At 41.1% G+C, this 21,963-nt stretch overlaps 2 protein-coding genes across 5 annotated transcripts in view; both read left to right on the forward strand.

Moving 5' to 3' along the window:
- NFYA (nuclear transcription factor Y subunit alpha) overlaps positions 1-16,152 on the forward strand; it is a 28,139-nt gene extending 11,987 nt beyond the window's left edge. For 2 of the 4 annotated variants that reach the window (XM_081094374.1, XM_081094376.1), the window contains 7 exons: positions 1,065-1,211; positions 4,626-4,757; positions 5,188-5,293; positions 6,746-6,912; positions 8,572-8,745; positions 9,952-10,053; positions 13,613-16,152. In XM_081094374.1, the coding sequence (XP_080950500.1) occupies positions 1,065-1,211; positions 4,626-4,757; positions 5,188-5,293; positions 6,746-6,912; positions 8,572-8,745; positions 9,952-10,053; positions 13,613-13,666 (882 nt within the window). In that variant the 3' untranslated portion in view covers positions 13,667-16,152. The remainder of the gene's footprint in view (positions 1-1,064; positions 1,212-4,625; positions 4,758-5,187; positions 5,294-6,745; positions 6,913-8,571; positions 8,746-9,951; positions 10,054-13,612) is intronic. The other 2 variants (XM_081094377.1, XM_081094375.1) reach the window with 1 other exon arrangement.
- An 888-nt stretch (positions 16,153-17,040) lies between these two features.
- Positions 17,041-21,963, forward strand: part of LOC308521896 (adenylate cyclase type 10-like) — a 41,203-nt gene continuing 36,280 nt past the window's right edge. The window contains exons 1-3 of the mRNA XM_081095049.1: positions 17,041-17,223; positions 18,025-18,129; positions 21,764-21,802. Coding sequence (XP_080951175.1) covers positions 17,067-17,223; positions 18,025-18,129; positions 21,764-21,802 — 301 coding nt within the window. The 5' untranslated portion in view covers positions 17,041-17,066. The remainder of the gene's footprint in view (positions 17,224-18,024; positions 18,130-21,763; positions 21,803-21,963) is intronic.

The following is a 21,963-nucleotide window of genomic DNA, read 5'->3' on the forward strand; positions in this document are numbered from 1 at the left end:
AAACATCGATGAGAGAGAAACATCGATCAGCCGCCTCCTGCACATTTCCCACCAGGGATGTGCCCGCAACCCAGGCACATGCCCCTGACCGGAATAGAACCTGGGACCCCTCAGTCCGCAGGCCGATGCTCCATCCACTGAGCCAAACCGGTTCCGGCTCCATTTCACTTTTTAAGTGGCTTATTTTTTGGCTTCTAGAAAGCATTCTATTAGCTAGGTATTTTTTATTGGGACTCAAAATGGTACAACAGAGCATTTATAATGGCCTGCCTTCTAGAGTTTTCTGTTTATTCATGGGAGCTTCAAAGTTGGAATTTGTTTTATATGCTTGAGTGCTTTGTATAATTTCCATATTTGTCATTGCTTCTGTTAAAATTAAAATAACTGCAGGTATTGCAGGGCCCAGAGCGAGGAATTCCATCACAGATACTACAAACTGATCAGAAAATATTTCTAGGCAGTTTTTAGTCGTGGGATCTTTTCAACAACAACCAGACTAGAATTCCCAGAAATATAAGGTGAAGAGGATAAAATATGTACATTCTATCTATGCTTGAGAAAGGGTGTTCTACATAAAATTACAGAGTGGCTTGCTACCCAGCCTCCTGTATTGCTGGGTAGTTTGATTTACTCCCTCCAGGTTATTTTGAATTTGCATTTAAACATCATCACCGCCATTACCTACCCTTCTCATTGCCTCCTCTTCAGCCCTCACTAGAGATCATTCCTGGATATTAGTCTAAAAAGGCAAATAGTCTTGACATTTTGTTTAAATGCTTCTTATGGAGTTAGCCTATATTTGGTGATAAATACCTTATATCTATTGAGACTTCCCAAAGCCTGGATATACTCTATTATATCTGACTTTAAAGTATTCAACTTGGCCTTTAGTCAAAAATACCAAAGATACTTGAAGAAGATAGGTCTTGAGACTTATTATCGCGGGGTCTCTCCTGCCTTTCCCCCCTCTAGCAAGGCAGCAAAATAGTTCCAATAATTGCCCTTTACTAAAAACCATTTTGTGTCTTATGTTATTTCATTGTACTTACTTTATTTCATTCTAGGTCCAGGGGCAGCCATTAATGGTGCAGGTCAGTGGAGGCCAGTTAATCACATCAACTGGCCAACCCATCATGGTCCAGGCTGTCCCTGGTGGACAAGGTCAAACCATCATGCAAGTACCTGTATCTGGGTCCCAGGGTTTGCAGCAGGTGAGTGGTATGAAAAAGTGTTTAGACAGAATGTCAGAGTAGAGGTTTTTATAGAATAGTTATTACAAGCTATTTGACAGTTGATATTGTTGCATTTAATTGCTTCCTACCCTCCATTTGCATTTAGTCAATAGTCCACCTTTGTAGTACCAGTGATAAAGCAGAACTAGACAGAAATTGTACATCTCTGGTAAGGACTAATTAGGCATGATTTTTGGATCAATGTAAAGAACATGAAGAGATGGGAATCTAGTTTTATAAAAGTAATTCATTGCGTGAGCTTTGTTGGCATCTTATGTCAGTAAGGGAGGAAATTTATAATCTGCTTTGGGGGGTTCTTGTTTTTGCTCAGAAATGCTTTCCTTTTCATTTCTTTCCATGTAATTAATAATTTGAATCATCTAGCAAGTAATGAAAAAAAGATATTTCGGTCCATACACATCACAAACACCTTACACTGTATTTGGAGCAAAACTTAATAGCCTTTTTTTTAAAATTGAAAATAAATTAATAATATTTCTCATAGGAACTTAGGAAAAGAACAAAATGAGCAAAAAGTAGGTTAAAATTAGTGAAGAATAAAACTAACAAAAATGTAGAAGGGGTAAATAAAAGCTAATTCTTAAAGAGATCAATAAAATAGATAAATCCACTGGAAAGACTGATTCCAAAACAGAAAAAAAGGTAAAAAGACAAAAAATGTAGAAGAGATTAACAGAAGTAGGGAGGATGTTGTTACATGCAACTCTGGATATTACATGCAAATATTAAAAGTAGAGGGATTTTTATCAATTTGGCAAAAATTAAAAAGAATTGTTATATCCACTTCTACAATGGGTGTGGAGGAAAGGATACACTCATTACTTAGGTAATTTCAAATTCTGAAGTCATTTTGGAAGGCATCTTACTCTTAAATACATAAACCTATCCCACTTTTGAGAATCCTATAGGATGAAAAGCATTGATATATAGGGAGAAATGTACAAATACATTTATTGCAGCATTGTGCTACCAAAAGAGCTGTAGTGTAACCTGAATGCCTATTTATAAGAATAAGGAAGTGGTTGAATAAGTCATACGATATTCATATGTGAAATATTATGTTGTTAAAAAGGATAAACTGTTGACATAGGATGGTGGTTAATACAGACGTACTTCTGGTGAAAAATAATTTGGAAGGAAACATACTATGTGATATTATCTTTGTAATTAGTAGCCAAACCCCTATGTAATATATGTGTTTGTTAGCATGGAAATGGGAATGAGGAAGAACTATTAATTTTTTACTATATAGATTTTGTTTTAATAGTTAAAGTGAACTCATTGGTGTCTTAGTTTCTCTGCAGGAATTTAATACAAGTTGAAAAAAGCCCTGATCACACTGCTTGATAAATCTGACTTCTAATTTCTTCACATTACTTTGGTTTTTTTGTTTTGTTTTGTTTTGTTTTTTCAAATCTTCACCTGAGGTTATTTTGTCCATTGATTTTTAGAGAGAGAGGAAGGTAGGGAGGAAGGGAATATGAGAGAGAGGGACAGAGAAAGACAGAGAGAGAGAGAGAAACATTGATGTGAGAGAGAGACATCAATCAGCCAAACTCCGCCCTGCCTACTTTATTTTATTTTATTTTATTTTATTTTATTTTTGCTTTTATAGGTAAGATTACTATAAATTTATTTGAGCATGATAGTTTTATTTTCAGTTGAATTCTTAGGGTAGTTTCTTTGGAGTAGGGAAATTGCTTGGCAAAGGAATAGTAACATTTTTAAAACTATTGGCATATTTTTGCCACAATAGAGTTGTAGTTAGGATTAAAAATAGTTTCCACATTTCTTCATGAATAAATGTATGAGGCTTTAAATATATTTTCAGTATGTGTACTTTAACTCTTTTTCACACTATTTCATTTCTGTCCTTCTATTGCCTCTTCTTCATACCCTTGCCACAACTTCTTTTCCACTCCTGAATGGAGACCGTGTGATACAGTGTTAGGAGCAGTGTGCTGGGCATGCAGTGATCTGACTTTCCATTCCCAGGTCTGCCATTAAGCAAGCTTTCATATGTCAGTTTTCTCATCAGAAAGTGCAGTTTATATCAGGTGATTTCTAGGGTTCATTCCAGTTCTAAATTCTATGCTTTTATGATATTTATTTATTTACCTATCTCTAAGAGTCTCTGATGGGGTTATTTCATTCTCCTCCCTCCAAGCAGGACTGTATATAACTAATCAAACCAGGGGTTCTCAAACTTTTTAAACAGGGGGGGCCAGTTCACTGTCCCTCAGACCGTTGGAGGGCCGGACTATAGTTTAAAAAAAACTATGAACAAATTTCTATGCACACTGCACATATCTTATTTTGAAGTAAAAAAACAAAACGGGAACAAATACAATATTTGAATTTGCATGTGGCCCACGGGCCGTAGTTTGAAGACCCCTGAATCAAACCATCCTAGAAAAATTCTTTTCTGTTAACATATATAAAGCTCTAGGTAAAATCCCATTGCCTTTCTTAGGATGCATAAAATTTCAATTCTTTTTTAGAAGAATACTTCTTACTCTTTATTATCTTGGATCCTCTATTTTAGAATTCCAGTGAGATCCTATGCCCTCTTCTTAGAAAAGGTGTAGATGTCCAGATAAATGGAACATTTTGCATACAATTTTAGGTTAGGATCCCTGGCTTAATATAGACAGTGGAACTGGAGTAGAGAGTCAAGAATAGTGGAAGTTGGTATATAACAAAAATAGTACAAAATAGCAGTGAATAAATTGTTTAAGAATGAAATAGATATATAACGTGGATGGACCTAAAGGGTATCTGCATTTACCTACTCTCTCAAAAATTATTTTGAATATATAAAATGTCATTTTATCTGTAAAAAATGCTTTAAAAATAATGTGACCATGCCAGCACTATCATCTTTAAAAAACTGACATTGTTACTATAATACCCAGTATCAAGACAGTAGTCAGAATTCCCCATTGTTTCAGAAGTGGAAAACAAATGATCTCTCACAAATAATAGCCAAACAATCCCTAACTGGTTTGATTCAGTGGGTAGAGCGTTGGCTCAAGGACTGCAGGGTCCCTGATTCAATTCTGGTCAAGGGCATATACCTCGGTTGCAGGCTTGATCCCTTGGCCTTGGTTGGGGCGTGTGGGAGGCAACCAATCGATGATGTTTCTCTGTCTCTTCCCCTTCCTTCCACTCTCTAAAAGTCAGTGGAAAAATATCCTTCGGGTGAGGATTAACAGACAAACAAAAAAAGCAGATGAGGACTTCTGTTTTATTGTCTTTTTCCGCTTCACAGCATTTTCCACTTTCTAGAGGAATGTGGATAACTAATACTCCAGGACCAAAAGATACCAATGTCCGCAGGGTACTAACCTTTCTTTGTATTGTCTTCCACAGATACAGTTGGTCCCACCTGGACAGATCCAGATCCAGGGTGGGCAGGCTGTGCAGGTGCAGGGCCAGCAGGGCCAAACCCAGCAGATCATCATCCAGCAGCCCCAGACAGCCGTTACTGCTGGCCAGACCCAGGTAATTCCTCTAGCTCTGAACACAGCACAGCTGATTTAGAAGGGTCAGACAGCTGAGCCATATATTTCACATGTGGTAGAAATGAGTTAGAAAACTATCATTTATTTTTATTTTTATTTTTTAAGAAAAAGACTAGCCCTGGCCAGGTAACTCCATTGGTTAGAGCACTGTCCTGTACACCAAAAGGTTGCAGGTTTGATTTCTGATCAGAGCACATGCCTGGGTTTCAGGTTCGATCCCCAGCCAGGATGCATACAGGAGCAACCAACCAATTAATGTTTCTTTCACATCAGTGTTTCTCTCTCCCTTCCTCTCTAAAATCAATCAAGACACATCCTGGGATGAGGATTTTTAAAAAGAGAAAAAGACTACATGGCCCTTTGTGGTATTTTAGAATCTCTTATATTGTGTTATAATTTCTTTCCTACAGACACAGCAGCAAATTGCTGTCCAGGGGCAGCAAGTGGCACAGACTGCTGAAGGGCAGACCATCGTTTATCAGCCAGTTAATGCAGACGGTACCATTCTCCAGCAAGGTAAGTATGCCCATTCATTTCCGTCTACTTTTGGGGGACTCATCTTCATCCCTTGAGCAAATGATGCTTCAGAAATTTTGTGGTGATCTCTACATGACATATTTTTGAACGAAAAATAAGATTTTCTGTAAGTCTTCATTGATTATTATTATTAGGTCCTTGTCACCAATACATGACCAACATCAATTCCATTTGTAGGAATCCCTAAGTGGTGGTTAAAAGATTGAGCCTAATGAGGATGTAAAGTACAGCATAGGGAATATAGTCAGTGATATCCTAATAACTGTACGGTGTCAGATGGGATCGAGGTTTATGGGGATGTCTAATTAATCGGGTGTACACCTGAAACTAATATAATAATGTATGTCAACTGTAGTTGAAAAATAATTTTTAAAAAAGGACTGCTCATAAGGATTATATAAGCTTTAATCTTATATTAACACTTTCTAAATAGAAGATTGGAAATAGGAGTTGTTGCTTAGGTATATTTTTATCAGGGCCACTTCTTTGTTAATTTATTCCAAAACCACTTATTATGTGCCGGTTACGTATGTAGAACTTTGCTAAGAAAGAAGAGCTTTTCAAAGAAACTCCAGTCTAACAAGAGAGACATACATGTGAACAGATAAACATAGTGCAGAATCCTATGGAGGTATGTTCTAGGAATAAATAATGCATACAGAAGGTAGAGAAGAAATACGGCTCGAGAGGAGAATGTATTTCAGAGAGGAGGAGATGGCTCAATCTGAACTTAAGAGCTTTTGGAAGCATTTGTCTGATAGTTAAATCCGAAAAGGACATCTCAGTTAGATTCCCTGACTAAAGGTTTGACTTGTGATTAAGACTTAGCAGTATGTAAGGTCCAGTGGATGCAGTAACAGTGTGCTTTTGTTATGACTCAGGAGAGGGCCTGAACTGGAATGAGCACTGGCAGGAACTCAGGAAATGGTAAACACATTCTCCTCGGTGCTGATGTTGATAGTTTGGGGACTTGGAATGCTTGGTTTAAGCTTTAGACCTGCAACTGGCTGATTCCTTGTCAGTTTAGGATGAACAATTTATAAGTTCATAAAATTTCCATCCCGAAGCAGATTGTTGATATGTACAAAAATTGGGTATAGCTATACTCAGACTGACCCATAGAAGTGGAAGACTGCAAACTGTCTCGCCACCTATTGAAAACTGTTATTGTAATGCCCAGGAAAGTATCCATTTCAAGGATAGATTTATTCAGAGCTATAACCGAGAAAGTTAATAGAGTTTTAAAGATTGTGATTACATGGGTTTTATGTAGTAAATCAGGCAGAGAGTGTGTGAGTGCTTTTTCCCCCCTTATTCAGTTCCATAATGCTTTTCCAGGGTGAATGAGTGTGTGCCAGATAGAAGAGGAACTAACTGTGTTCCCTTCTTTCTGTGTACCTGTTTGTTGTTTTATGTTTTATTTTCTTAAAGTTACAGTCCCTGTTTCAGGCATGATCACCATCCCAGCAGCCAGTTTGGCAGGAGCACAGATTGTTCAGACAGGAGCCAACACCAATACAACCAGCAGTGGACAAGGGACTGTCACTGTGACACTACCAGTGGCAGGCAATGTGGTCAATTCAGGAGGGATGGTCATGGTAAGAATATTGATTCTTCAGCTCACTGTTCTCATCTGTAATTTCTTTTTCTACATATCTCTCTGTCTTTGCAAAATTCTTGAACTTGCAATTTGATGTCTCTCATAAAGCTTGTTAATAATGTTGACCTCTTGGCATTGAGATTGATCCTTAAGGCACTTACAGAGATCTACTTTTATAATAAACACTAGAGGCCCAGTGCACGGGGGTGGAGGGTCCCTCAGCCCGGCCTGAACCCTCTCCAATCTGTGACCAGTCAGACATTCCTCTCACAATCTGGGACTGCTGACTCCTAACCGCTCACCTGCCTGCCGGCCTGATCACCCCCTAATTGCTCCCTTGCTGGCCTGATCGCCCCCTAACTGCCCTCCCCTGCTGGCCTGATATGATAGTCCCTAACCGCCTCTGCCTTAACCCCCACCACTGTGGCTTTGTCCAGAAGGACATCCTGAAGATGTTTGGTCTAATTAGCATATTACCCTTTTATTAGTATAGATTACAGTGAACCCTAACTCATTGTGAGGACCTATTAGTGCCAGGTGCTATTCTTGGTGCTGGAGATATAGTAGTGATTAAACAGATTAAATGTATGATTTTATGTGATCTTATTCAGAATTCAAATAATGAAGGGAGAGTTAGGCTGCTAATCTTTGGCAGTTGGAAAATACATTGTGTCTAGTGGATGAAACAAGAAATAAGCTAAAAATTAGGTTATAATTAGAGAAACCAAAAAAATGTGTGATATAAATACAGTGAGAAGATAGGGAAGGAAAGTTGGATGGTATCTGAAAGCTAAATCCTCATATGTCAAAATATGATGTCAGTACATAGTACCTAAAATGGATAAATGAAGAATTGAGGAGCAGAAGCCTGCACAGAGAGGAAGAAAGCTACCAGAAGAAACAATACAGACATTCAAAGTTAACGTTGGGAAGGGAGTGTAGCAAAGGGGACTTGTTTCATCATACATTTAGTACAGTGTTTCATTTTGTTTGTTTAGAAAAATTAGGATTAAATTATATAATAAGTTAACTAAATTAGTTGTATAACTATAGGCATTAAGTAGCACTTGGTAAATTTATACGTATTTTCCATTGAACTGTTTTACAGTATTGTCATACTAGAGGCCCGGTGCACAAAATTACTGCACAGGTAGGGTCCCTAGGCCCAGCGATCAGGGCTGATTGGGGCCTTGCGGCTGCCAGTCAGGGCTCCCTTCCCCGGCTGCTGGCTGCCACCTGGGGCCTCCCTTCGTTCCATGCCGCCGCTTGGTGGTCAGTGCACGTCATAGCGAGCGATAGAACTCCCAGTCAAACTCCTTTGAAGACACTTCGCATATTAGCCTTTCATATATATATATATGATTACTGTCTGGATGGCAGCAGACATTCCTAGAGAATGGAGCCATGCGTGGACAAGAATTTGGACCAGGTTATGTTATTTCTAAGTGTGGCTCCTGGGCCCCCAATTGATAGATTTGTAATGTTGGTTTAAAATGCATTTAGTGTAAGTGTTCTCCAGAAAATGCATTTAACTGAATGCCCTGTAAAAGCTACTCTTGTGTAGCATTCAGAAGAAAATAGATTGACACAGATTAAGAAACTTGCCTATGTCTATACTTATGTCACTATTTAATAAACTGGTTTTCTCTCAACACAGATGGTGCCTGGTGCTGGGTCTGTGCCTGCTATCCAAAGAATCCCTCTACCTGGGGCAGAGATGCTCGAAGAAGAGCCTCTCTATGTGAATGCCAAACAGTATCACCGCATACTTAAGAGGAGGCAAGCCCGAGCCAAACTAGAGGCAGAAGGGAAAATTCCAAAGGAAAGAAGGGTATGTATAACATAGGGAAGGATGTAGGAAGAGAATACCAGGGTTCTACTTTAGGAATAAGTCAAACCTTTTATATGGTTTGTTTTGAGTACCTTCCAAACAACTGAAGGTAGGTAGATAGCTGGTTTGTTTTTGTTTTTTAATATATTTTTTTATTTCAGAGAGGAAAGAAGAGGGAAGGAGAGAGAGAAACATCAATGATGAGAGAGAATCATTGATCGGCTGCCTCCTGCATGCCCCACACTGGGGATCAAGACTGCAATTCAGGCATGTGCCCTGACCGGGAATGGAACCATGACCTGGTTCGTAGGTTGATGCTCAACCACCGAGCCACACTGACTGGGCTGATAGCTGGTATTTTTTTATAAAAGTTATCATTTGCTATATGTAGGTGCAACTACAGAAACAAAAAAATAATACTGGCTTAAATTTAAAATTATTTTTAAAAAATTTTTCTTACATAAAAGAAGCCCAGAGATAAATTGTCCTGGGCTGGTAGCACATTTCCACAGTTCTCAAGACTCATTCTCCTCCTGTCTTATTCTAATTTCCTAGCTTGCTATTTGTAGTCCAAGATGGCTGCTTGGGCTCCAGCCTAGGAGCAAATGGAACAAAAGAGGCAGCTCTCTTTTAAGGAAACTTTTAGGAAGTTTTCTATTTCATTAGCAAAAATTTATTTATTTATTTATTTATTTTTTTATTGACTTCATAGAGGAAGGGAGGTGGAGAAAGAGAGAAACATCAATGATGAGAGAGAATCATTGATCAGCTGCCTCCTGCACACCCCACACTGGGGATTGAGCCCGCAAAATGGGCATGTGCCCTGACCAGGAATTGAACTGTGACCTCCTGGTTCATATAGGTCAACAATGAGCCACACCGGCCAGGCTCCTTAGCAGAAATTTAATTACATGGCCAGTTACCTGCAAATAAAGCAAGGAAATGCAGTGTTTTTACTAAGCAGCCATTTGCCCAACAAAAATTTGGTCTGTTATTAAAGCAAAAGAGAGGATATATATATATATATTAAGAGATAGGTAGTTATCTATGGGATACCTTTGGGGAGGGGAATCTTTTTTATTATATTCATTTAACATTTACTTCTTATGGTAGTTCTATATGGCTAGCTATCTAGTGTTTTCTCCAAAGCTTTCTTCATAATTCAAAGTCATAAGTGCCTCTGGTGGCTTTGATTTCTGGTTTTAGAAATATCTGCATGAGTCTCGGCACCGTCATGCCATGGCACGGAAGCGTGGTGAAGGTGGGCGATTTTTCTCTCCAAAAGAAAAGGATAGTCCTCATATGCAGGTAAGAAGACTTCTTACTTTGTATTTTCTCAGGTGGAATCTTCTGCATTGTCTAAGCTTTTTCCCCCCAACTGAATATTTACAGCAACCTAAAGCTCTAGGAGGTAAGCATTTTACAGTTGAATCAAAGGTTTAGACAGGTTAAATAGTTTGCCTAAGGTATAATATATATATAGTTAAGTGTCTGTCCGACCAGTAGGTATGACGCACACTGACCACTAGGGGGCAGATGCCCAGCACAGGAGCTGCCATGGCACGCACTGGCTATTTAAAAATAAACAGCACCATGGATCTGGTACCTACAAACCACACTCAGCTTCCCCCAAGTGTAACACAGGCCCTAGCACCACCCTGGAGCAACAGCCCACCAAATCGCAGCCAACGCTGCCAAGATCCCATGGTGCAAAATGCGGCCCACAGCCCAGCCTGGAAACGGTCGTTGTGGGTGCCGGGTAATGACGTCACATAGCAATGCCCAGCTTCCTCTCCCTAGTGACTAGCCTCCTTAGAGTTTCTTCACCCCAGGAACACAACTTGCTTTATAGCCAGGTGCAAACATTTTACAGTTCAACCAAATGTTTGTGAATTGTTTTCTCATGCTTCATCTCATTTGATCCTCAGAAGTCCTGGCGTAGGTAGATAGGAGACTTGATAGAATCCTTTTTTCTTTTCATTAGCAAGACACAAATAACGATATTAAAATATTTCTTCTAATTAATTTCCTTTCAATGTGCACAAATCCATGCACCGTGACACTAATACTTAATAAAATGGTACAACTGAATTTCAAACCCAGGCAGTACAATTCCATAACATACTCTGTAACTACTATATTGTACTGGTTCTTAAATCTAATTCTACTGATTTTATTGTATTGACATTTCTGAGTCAATATATCTAAAGTAGAACTCTTGATTTTGTTTTTTTTAATGCCTCAACCACTCATCTCAACATGTCCATCCATCCAGTTACTAGAATTATCCAACTCTTGATTTTACATCTAAAATATAATCTGAGCCAGTTTACTTTTTTCCCTCCCAAATGCCAGCCTAGTCTAATCCCCTCTCTTTTGGTTCAGTTAATATAATAGCTGCCAACTAGTCTCCCTTGTTCCATTCTTGTGCTGCTCTGGTCCATTAGCCGCATTTTAGTGTGATATTTTTAAATGTGTATCACATCACATCACCATCTTGCTTAAATTCCTTCTACCCTGCCCTTTCTCATTTACACTTCAGACTAAAATCTAAAGTACTTACCTTGGCTAAAAAGTCCTGAATGATCTAGCTCCTCCTGCCTACCTCTGGCTTCATTTCCTCCTGCTCCTTGGTTTTTATGCTCTTGCTATAGCATTGTTCTGTCTTCTGCCATTAGGACCTTTGTCCTCAGTATAGCCAATTGGTAAAGCTTTTCACTCAAGGAACTCTCCTAATTCTGTGTGCTAACAGTATGACCTCAGTCAGTTTACTTAGCCTCTTTTAGCCTGAGTTTTCTTCACCTGTAAAATGGGGTGCTATTGATACTTCACAAGAATGTTGTGAGAATGTCATGCAGTAAGTCACATTAGGCACCTACTTAGCCTAGTGCATGGTGAGAGCTCAGTAAATGCTATTAGTATTCTCACTCATTGATCAAGACCAAGCTCCTGGCCTACCACCTTCAGAAATCATTCAGCTTATCCTTGGATCATGTTAATTGAGACTTCACTGCCTTGGTGTGAAAGAACTGAAGGTGATTACTATGAGTATTGTAGGAAGCTTCCACAGACAAATCCTTGTCTTAACACTGCATGTTGTAAGTGAGAGGCAGCAGGCAGAGTTTAGTGGAAAGAATATTAAATGGGTACCAGAGACCTGGGAGTTAGTTCTTGCTGGGCTCCTGAGTAACTTACTGATTCTAGTCCAAGAAAATCACTTATACCCATCTGGGCATCAGGTTTATTCTGTAACTTCTAGGTACACTGTAACCTTTTAACAAAGTGCGTCAAAGTAAATAAATCCCAATGTCACTTAGCTCTGCTAAGTGCTCAGCATTTAAATATAATGATCAGAAAATAATGACCAAAAATTATATATTATTTATATATATATATATATATATTTATATTTATATTTATATATATATTTATATATTTTATACACACACACACACACAGCATGTCTGACTGGCATGGCTCAGTGGTTGAGCCTCGACCTATGAACCAGGAGGTCACGGTTTGATTCCCAGTCAGAGCACATGCCCGGGCTGTGGGTTCGATACCCATTGTGGGGCATGCAGGAGGCAGGCAATCTACTTCATCATTGATGTTTCTATCTCTCTCCTTCTCTCTCTGAAATCAGTCCTATATAATAAAATGGTAATATGCAAATAGACCGAACAGCAGAACAACTGAACAACCAATCAAAACGTAATATGCGCCCTAACCAGTTTGGCTCAGTGAGTTGAGTATCGGCCTGCGGACTGAAGGGTCCCAGGTTCGATTCCGGTCAAGGGCATGTACCTTGGTTGAGGGCACATCCCCAGTAAGGGCTGTGCAGAAGGCAGCTGATGGATGTTTCTGTCTCATAGATGTTTCTAACTCTCTATCCCTCTCCCTTCCTCTCTGTAAAAAGAAATCAATAAAATATATTTTTTTATAAAAAAGTAATATGCTAATGATATGCTAAGGATCCCCAACTACTCGCTATGATGCACACTGACGACCAGAGGGCAAACAGTCAACTGGTCGACCAGTCGCTATGACATACACTGACCACCAGGGGGCAGGTGCTCCAACTGGTAGGTGAGCTTGCTGTTGATCAGGACTGAGCAAGATGGGCCAGACACACCCTGGAGCCCTCCCGCGGTCCCTCCCCTGTCCAATCGTGCACCGGTGGGTTCCCTCAGTCTGGCCTATGCCCTCTGACAATCCCGCACCCCTTGAGGGATGTCAGAGAGCAGGTTTCAGCCCGATCCTACAGGCTACTCCCCTTGGGAGGGCGCCAGATGCAGGGCTCATGGCTGGTGAACGCTGCTGTGGCAGTGCAAGCCTCTCCTGATCGGGACTGATTGGGCACAAGCACACAGCAGGCACAGTGGGGCCAGGATGAGCGGGAGTGGCAGGTAGGAGTTGCAGGCGGTGTTGGACTGTGGGTTTCGGCCCGATCCCTGCAGGTCACCCAGAGGGACCCCACCCATGCACAAATTCGTGCACCAGGCCTCTAGTAAAAATATATTTTAATATAGATATAGTATGACATGGCTTTTCTTGGTCTTTCTCTTAGCCACCTCTAAGGACCCTTAAACAGTAAAGGTAGAGCACAACATAGGTGTGCTATCAACTCTGGAGTGTTCAGTAATGGAGTGGCAGGCCAGATCAGATTTTTAATCCTTTTAAGAAAAAGGTTTATTGTCTCATTTCCAAATGGAGCTGCATTTTAATCCACTTATGCAGACTTGCAAGCAGACCTTTGGTTTTCTTGACAAATTTGTATCTATGTCCTTGGTGATAAAGTAGTGAGAGCCACAGTTTCTGTTGCTTTTGCAAAGTACTTTAATCATTATTATGCTTTCTTTGTCTCTAGGATCCAAACCAAGCAGATGAAGAAGCAATGACACAGATCATCCGAGTATCCTAACCCCAGGCCATGTGATGGAGATGATCAAGGTCATGTTCCTCACCACTGTTCCAGGAAATTGATCACTTCTTCCGATGGGACACTGATGATCACATTCTGCCCTTTTCTGCAGGACAGAAACCCACTTAGTTTTTCAAAGTGGCTTGGTATTATAATTGCAGCGGTGTCTGGCAAATTGAAGTTGCAAGGCTTTGTCTCACCCCTTCAGTCAGGACTATTTTAGACTGTTGATGACATTGACGTTTCATGGACTAGGATGATGTGAAGGACTCATGCCAGCCCAACAGTACCACACACAGCACTTAGATGTTGACTGGTGAAGCCAGCCAGCCGTCTGAGCAGGGGAGAACAACCTTCTCAAGCTAAACTACAATCCGGGAAGCTGAAGCCCACTCCTTCCCATGGAATCTAAACACCATCTCAGGCTAAGTGAATGAACACTGTATTCAGAGATGACTTCCAGGCATGGAAGTTCAATCTCATGGAAATAATAAATTCTCTGAGATACATTCATCTAATCTGTGGTAATAATAAGAATGTCTGCGCAGATGATAGGTTGGTATTTTTGGACTCCAAGCCAAGAAAAAGCTAATTCTGGGGATAGAATGATAAAAGAATCAAGCACTAAAAATAATTGCTGAATCTTTTTTCATTTTGGCCAGTTGTGGTCTGCTTGTCCATCTGTTGACAGGTCATCTGGACCATAGTTCTTACTATGGCTACTTGTAAGACAATTTAGAAGGTATTGGACCTTGAAACTTCCTTTCCTAAGTAGAGAACAAAATAATACAACTATGCTGAAGTGCTGAGGACACTTGTAGTAACTCCTAAACTTCTAAACAAACTAGAGATTTTCAATCATAGGCTTAGTGACAGCATTTGGAAAATAGAAGGGTTTGTGTGTGTTTCAGTCTAGAAGAAGAGAGAGAGGTAATATACCCATGTGTTGTCATATAGCATGATTCTTCAGTTGATGGATGCCTGGGATGGATCATTAAGATGAAGAGACTAATTTACATTTACACTATAATCTTTTAACAACCGAAAGAGAGAAGTCTGAGATTTGGTCTTTGACACTTTCTGGAAAGCACTGTTCAATCACGCTGTCCTGGACATTCTCCAGGTTACCTCCTAGAACTTACCGTGGATGTTGGCTTCACTCCTGCAAGTGCTTTGTGCTGGCCCCAGAAAACGGACATTCTCGTTTCCCATGGCAGCTGACTCATTGGTGCCAGCTTCCATTTGCTTCCCCCTTTCTCCATATGCCTTTGCAGGAAGGTTTTCACTTTGCATCTACATTTTGGGGACAAATTACAGACTGGAACTAGAGATGGCTGTAGTGTAAGGAATTGGGACACAGTTCCCAGAATGGGTTGTGTCCCATTTCTTTTCTAGATGTTGAACCCTGGTAGAAAGTGATACTTCAGAAGAGTTTCTGCCTACTCTGGAAACAAAGAAGGAAAACTTAATTCTTTTTGACTTAATAACCAAGAGTAAAGATTGGCTCTTTTTATATTTTACTCTAATTGTATTAAGAGATAAAAAGTATTTCACTCTCTAAAGAAAACATCATAAGCATTGTAATGGTCTAAATAGAGGTACAGAGCTATGCAAAGAAAGCAGGAAGTGAAATATATTTCTAATTCCTGAAATCGAATCATCTCCTGGCTTCCAGATGTCAGAAATGGAGGACTTATTCTTTGGTAGACTCACTAGAAACTTCTGGCTCATTACATGAGTTTTAGATGTTAATTTATCCAGTAATCCCCAAATTTGTCAAATGACAGGTTACTAAAAACAATGAGAAATTTATATCCCTTGGTTTGTTTAGGAATCTTTAAGATGCAGAGTTCAGAAAGAGATTCCTCAGACCTAATTTCTAGTACTTAAGCCAATAGTTCTAAAACGCTATTTATTTGTGTCTGTAAGTTTGTACATAGTAATTCCAGCCTCATTGTTGCGGAATTATTTTTTCATGCATTTGAGTTTTGCTTGAAATTAAATGCTTCAGTTGTCATTATTGTCATTGCATTTCAGCTAATTCATGGCCCTTTTATTGTGGTCATTTTTAGCATATCATAATAACCCACAAAGTGGGGGTGAGGTGGATTAAGGTTTGGATTTTTTTCTTTATTTGTTGCTAGAAGTTCTTTTATTCATTTTTCATTTTGACTGTAGTGATGACTTTTAGATATAGAGTGAATGGATGAGTGAATAATTGGTTTAATAGTTACTTCATGAATGCTTTTTTTTTGCAGGATAATTGTATATATTTTAATTGTATTGGTACATTGAACATGTCAGTGTATATATCACTGGACCAACAACATTTTTGGCTATTGAGTGCCTGATAATAATGTCTTGATTTTCCTTTGGGACTCAGTTATATATATTTTCCCCTCAGCAGTAGGGGGAGTACAGGTGATCTGATCATTGATGTCATTGCAATTGTTATTTTTAAAAATAAATTTATGAGAAAGTGATTGAATTTTGAGAAGTCTACATTCCCTGGGCTTGAGGTTGTTTATAATGTTGAAATTGATCTCTGTAGACACAAGACATATGTAGTGTCCAGGCCACTTACCTAGCTCCTTCCTTTAATCTCTTTTCCTTCCTTTTGGCCTTCCCACTCTGCTGACAATTATTTTCTGTCATCTGTGGTCTGCTCATATATTTGGTGTTATTGGAAGTGTTATAAAAATGCAAAGAAGAATACCTTGAGTAAAATTAGCCCACCAAAATGGCATTGATTTATTAGGTGTTGTAGAACTATAGTGAAAATAAAAATGTTTAATTTCTGCAGGAAAGACAAAAATACTTTTCTGATTGTTAAAAATCCAGTGTACTCATAGTTGTACTGCTTTGTGTTCTCTCTGAATCTGAGCAACCGATTGGGAACTGAAGTATGTCATTATCATACAGAAGTGAGAAAAACAGCCATTGGGAGCCCTCCCATGAGACCCGATAGACCGATCCTGGCAGACCGCAGAAATAGAAGAATCTCTCCCCTAACGATTGAAACGGGCCAAGAGTAAAATAACCGTAGTGTGACTGTTCAGTTTAAAACCATCCTGAGTTTGCGTTAGCCAGATGCCGTGATGTGACGCAAAGACCACTACTATATTCACCCCAGATATTCTTGGTGGTAGAAGCATCTTCACTACCCTGTTTCATGCAAACACGAGGGCATTGCGGCTCTGAAAGCCCTGCTCTTCGCTGCCCGCCTTCCGCCCCGGAAGCCAGAGCAAGGGCAGCGGCGGCGGGAGGCAGGTGGGGCGGTGCCGCAAGGAAGCCCACACTGATTGGTTGGTGGGAGGGCCCCGCCAGGACCGCCACGCTAATTGGCTGCTACTCGGGGGGCCCTGTTTCCGGTAGGTCGGCGGGCAACCCCGCCGCCGTCATGGCGACCGGCGACCGGGAGAGGGCGCCGCTTCTGTGGCCGGTGGAGGCCCGGTTGGCGGCGCTACTTCCCGACCTGCTGGTCTTCCGGAAGCCCCGGGCACCAGAAGCCGAGCTGGCCACGGCCCAGGGCGTCCTCCTTGGCGTCCACGTGACGGGTGAGGGCGAGGGCAGGCGCGTCGCTCCCCGGCCCGTCCCGGCGGCGGCCGTTGGGCCTCCGCTCCCAGAGCCGCGGGAGCTCAGGCGCCTTTCTCTGCCGGTCGCCCGCGGGGACCAGCGCCGCTTCCGAGCAGGAGGACGCCGCTAGGGATGCTCTGGCTTAGCCCTTGGGTTCTCTTCAGAAAGCATGAAATTGCGACTCATAACACTGAGAGTCTGTTCATTTAACGGGTGTCTAGGGAGCGTGTGTGTCCTGAAGATGAGAGATTCAAGGAGCTCAAACTGCGAGCCCTCCACACAGCATGAACCTGTTCCCGTGTGCTGCCTGCCTCTCACGTGGGGAGAAATCCTGAGGGTCCCTCGGCCAGGGCGCCGTAGGGAAGGGTGGGCGAGGGGGCGCTGGCTTCACGGTCTGCAGCGCCTGGAACAGTGAACCCCGACTTCCCCACCCCCTGACAGGACGATGGGGCTGCTAAAGCCCAGACATCTGCTCCCACCCTAACTGGTTTGGCTCAGTGGATAGAGCGTCGGCCTGCAGACTGAAGGGTCCCAGGTTCGATTCCGGTCAAGGGCATGCACCTTGGTTGCAGGCACATCCCCAGTAGGGAGTGTGCAGGGGGCAGCTGATCGATGTTTCTGTCTCATCGATGTTTCTAACTATCCTCTCCTCTGTAAAAACTCAATAAAACATATTTAAAAAAATAAAAAGGCATCTGCTCCCCTTACCCGGGTCTGATACCTGGAGGCAATAAAAGTTGAGGATTGTCAGCTAACGTAATCATCTCTGCTTTGTTGGCTAGGGTTCACAGCATTGATGGACAGGTTCAGCCTGACCTGCAAGTCGGAAGATGACCTGGACACACTGGCCCACATTTTCAGTTATTACATTAGTGACATCATCGAGCGTGAGTGGCCCTTGCAGGGGGGCAAGGAGGCGTGGCCTGGGCTCCCGCGGGTTGGCGATGGAGGGGTCCCGGGGTACCTTAGCAGGGACACGGAGGACCATTCTTTCAGTCTTACTCACATTTGTTCCGGCAAGCTAGCTCTTTGTATCTGCCATTCTGTCCAGTCTCACATCCCGTTGACTCAATGTTCAGGAACAGAACAACAGCTAGTTTTAACTTTGCATGTTTGTGTTTTATTTCAAAATAAAGCATTCCTCAGGCTGTCTCTTCTAACAATAGTGTAACGTGCCTCATGTGTGTATATCAAATATAATTTAGAAAACCCCTTCCCGTGCCAGCATTGCATTTTGGTCCTGTGAGGTAGGAATGAGTGTTTATTTTCTGCCATGTATTAAGCTCGCGCATGTTTGCCTAATTTGGAAAAGAAACTCCTTCTTTGATCAGTAAACGTGTTTTTGAGTTCCCACTCTGTGACATGCACTATAATAGGAACCCTGTTGTTCACCTTTCAGTCTGGTTAGGCCTACCCAACAGAAATTACTCTGGCCCTATACCCTTTAGTACCTATATAACATTCCCGTTCTTGGCGGACGGTGCCCCATGCAGTTATGTCCATCATTCTGAGAGTCACCAGAATACTAACTTTGCGCCGTCTCCTTTAGAAACGATTCTTTGACCGACCCCTAACCCGTGAGGAGCAAGTGTTAAAGGTCTTTCAATTCTTCTCACCAAGTGTAGATGAAAGGGGGAGATAGAAGTTATGAATTAGGAATTGTAACATCAGGAACTTCTGGGTACTAGAAATACAGGTACATAAGACATAGTACCTGTCCTTGTGGGATAGACAAATAATGAACAATTATAGATTATACATTCTTCAAAGGAAATAAATAGGGTGTGATGGTTAAGAAAGAAGGATTATAGGGTGAGCGTTTCTAAATTAGGGTAATCAAAGGGGGTGTTTAGGCTGCGAGGTAAATGATGAGAGGAACACCTTGTGAAGAGCCAAGTGTACAGCATTTCAGACGGAAGAAAGCCAAGTACGAAGTTTCTGAGATGGGAGAAAACTTGGCGTATTCTGGGAAGTGAGAAGGCCAGTGTGGCTAGAGCCAGGGTGGGGAACATCTGGCCTGTGGGCCACAAAAGGCCCACGAAATCATTTGATCTGGCCCTGCCAAGGCATTAGGGGTGAATTAATTAAAGCAGGCTGATTTTTAAGTTGATAATTTTGTATGGCCCACAAATGATGTTAAAAATATCCAAATGGCACTTGGTAGAAAAAAAGGTTCCCCTCCCTGGGCTAGAGCATAGCTAGTGGAAGAAAAGTGGCTTGAGGTGAGATTGGAGATCATCAAGCTGTATAGGCCCGTGGTCGGCAAACTGCAGCTCGCGAGCCACATGCGGCTCTTTGGCCCCTTGAGTGTGGCTCTTCCACAAAATATCACGTGCAGGCGCACATGTACAGTGCGATGGAAACTTCGTGGCCCATGCGCAGAAGTCGGTATTTTGTGGAAGAGCCACACTCAAGGGGCCAAAGAGCCGCATGTGGCTCGCGAGTCGCAGTTTGCCGACCACTGGATAAGCCATTGTAAGGAGTTTGGATCATACATGTCAGTACAAGGGAGTATGATCTGATTTACATTTTTTTTAAAATATATTTTATTGATTTTTTACAGAGAGGAAGGGAGAGGGGTAGAGAGTTAGAAACATCGATGAGAGAGAAACATCAGTCAGCTGCCTCCTGCACATCTCCCACTGGGGATGTGCCCACAACCCAGGTACATGCCCTTGGCCTGGGACCCTTCAGTCCGCAGGCCAACGCTCTATCCACTGAGCCAAACCAGTTAGGGCTGATTTATATTATTTAAAAGCTCATGTTAGCTGCCTTGGGGGGATTGGATTATAGAGAGCTGAAGAAGAGTAGGTGGTAAGAATGGAAGCTGGACGAGATCATTGGAACAGCTGTTAAAGATGATGGAGAATTGGTCTAGGGTAGTGGTTCTCAACCTTGGCGGCATGTTAGATAACCACTTGGGGGAGCTTTTCAAAGTCCTGATGTCTACATCAGTTAAATCAGACTATCTTGAGGTAGGCCCAGGAGTTGGAATTTTAAAAGTTTTACAGGCAATTCCATTGCGCAGTCAAGGTTGAAAATATTGGTCTCAAGATATGGCAGTGGAGTCGTATGGCGAAGGATTGATTTTATATATAGGGTATCCCCAAAAAACATATACACATACTTTGAATAATTATATAAAGACAGTGTCTATTAAAACACATTTTATTTTCAAAATTAAGCTACCAGCTGTTAAAGTGTGTATACATTTTGGGGGGGACACCCTGTATATTTTGCAGGTTCAACACACAGGATTAGCTGATGTGTTTTTTCTTTTCTTTTTTTAAAGATATTTTTATTGATTTCAGAGAGAAAAGAGAGATAGAGATATAGAAACATCAGTGATGAGAGAGAATCATTATTTGGCTGCCTCCTGCGTGCCTCACACTGAGGACTGAGCCCACAACCCAGGCATGTGCCCTGTCTGGGAATTGAACTGTGACCTGGTTCATAGGCCAGTGCTCAACCACTGAGTCACACCAGCCGGGCTGATTATTTTTTCAGGGGAAAGTAGTGAGGAAAGGGACTCTCAAGTTTTCAGCTTTCATAACTGAATTGATGGTGGTATCACCTACCAAAATGGGAAAGTCTGAGCTTTGAGAAAGAAAATCAGAATTCTTTTTTAATATACTGAGCTTGAAATGTCAATAAATCATTCAAACAGAGAAATCAAAGTGAGTTGATGGGGAGAATATAAATAAAGAGAAAGAGCCTAAGACTGAGGCTTGACGAACTCCAGGCGAGGATTATGATTAGGGAGAAAGAGAAATAACCTACAAAAGAGTCGATAAGACAGACAGTAAGGTGTAGAATATTGTGGTATTTACCTAACCAAAGGGGAAGTAGTGTCTCTAAAACAAGAGGTGGTGGCTAGCTGGGTTGAAAATGAAAGGTGTCTAATACAGTGAGGTCAGAAAATACTGAATTTAGCAAGATGAATGCTGTTGATGATCTTGATAATTTTGGTGAAGTGACAAAGATGGAAGTCAGATTGGAGTAAGCTGAGAAGAGAATGGTAGAGAAAAATATTGAATGAATAGGTTATGAGGAGAAAATTGTATATAGTCAACTCTTGAGAATATTTTTACTGGGAATGTAGCACAAAAAAATGGCCCTAATAGCTAGAGAAGAAGGTAAAGTCAAAAATAGGTAGGTTAATTTTGTTGTGTTTTATTTTGTTTTTTAAAATATTTCTAGGAATGATCCAATAGAAGATAAGGGACGGAGTGAAATTCTTGAGAGGGTAAGCCAGGCGAGGATCCAGAGGACAAATAAAGGGGTAGCTTTGAAGAAACAGAAGTATTTCTGCCATTTTAGAGAAAGTGATATAAGTAAAGGTGGATTTGAGGAGAAGCTAGAAGGGAGGGAGAAGGAACCTAAGCCTTGAAATACACAAAAAGACCTGAAAAGATATAAGGAAAAACTCAGTAGGTCATTTTTTGATCACATATGATTCTTCAGTGATCTGGTATAGCTCTGATTTTGACTTATTTTCCTCTCTCCCTTACTCAATTTCAGATGTCCTATGTTTTGGAGGAGATATCCTAAATATCACAGGTATCTTTCAGTTTTCCTGAATATTTTATTGACTAAGGGAGGAAGACTATATTTAGGTGGAGTATGGCATATTTGTTTATTCAAAATTGTTTGGTTATTTAATATGTGCTGGGCCTGGAGAAACGAAGATGAGAAAGACACAATCTCTGGGGTCTCCCAGT

This window comes from Myotis nattereri, assembly GCF_964212035.1.
Source record: "Myotis nattereri genome assembly, chromosome: 6".
Taxonomy (NCBI): Eukaryota; Metazoa; Chordata; class Mammalia; order Chiroptera; family Vespertilionidae; genus Myotis; species Myotis nattereri.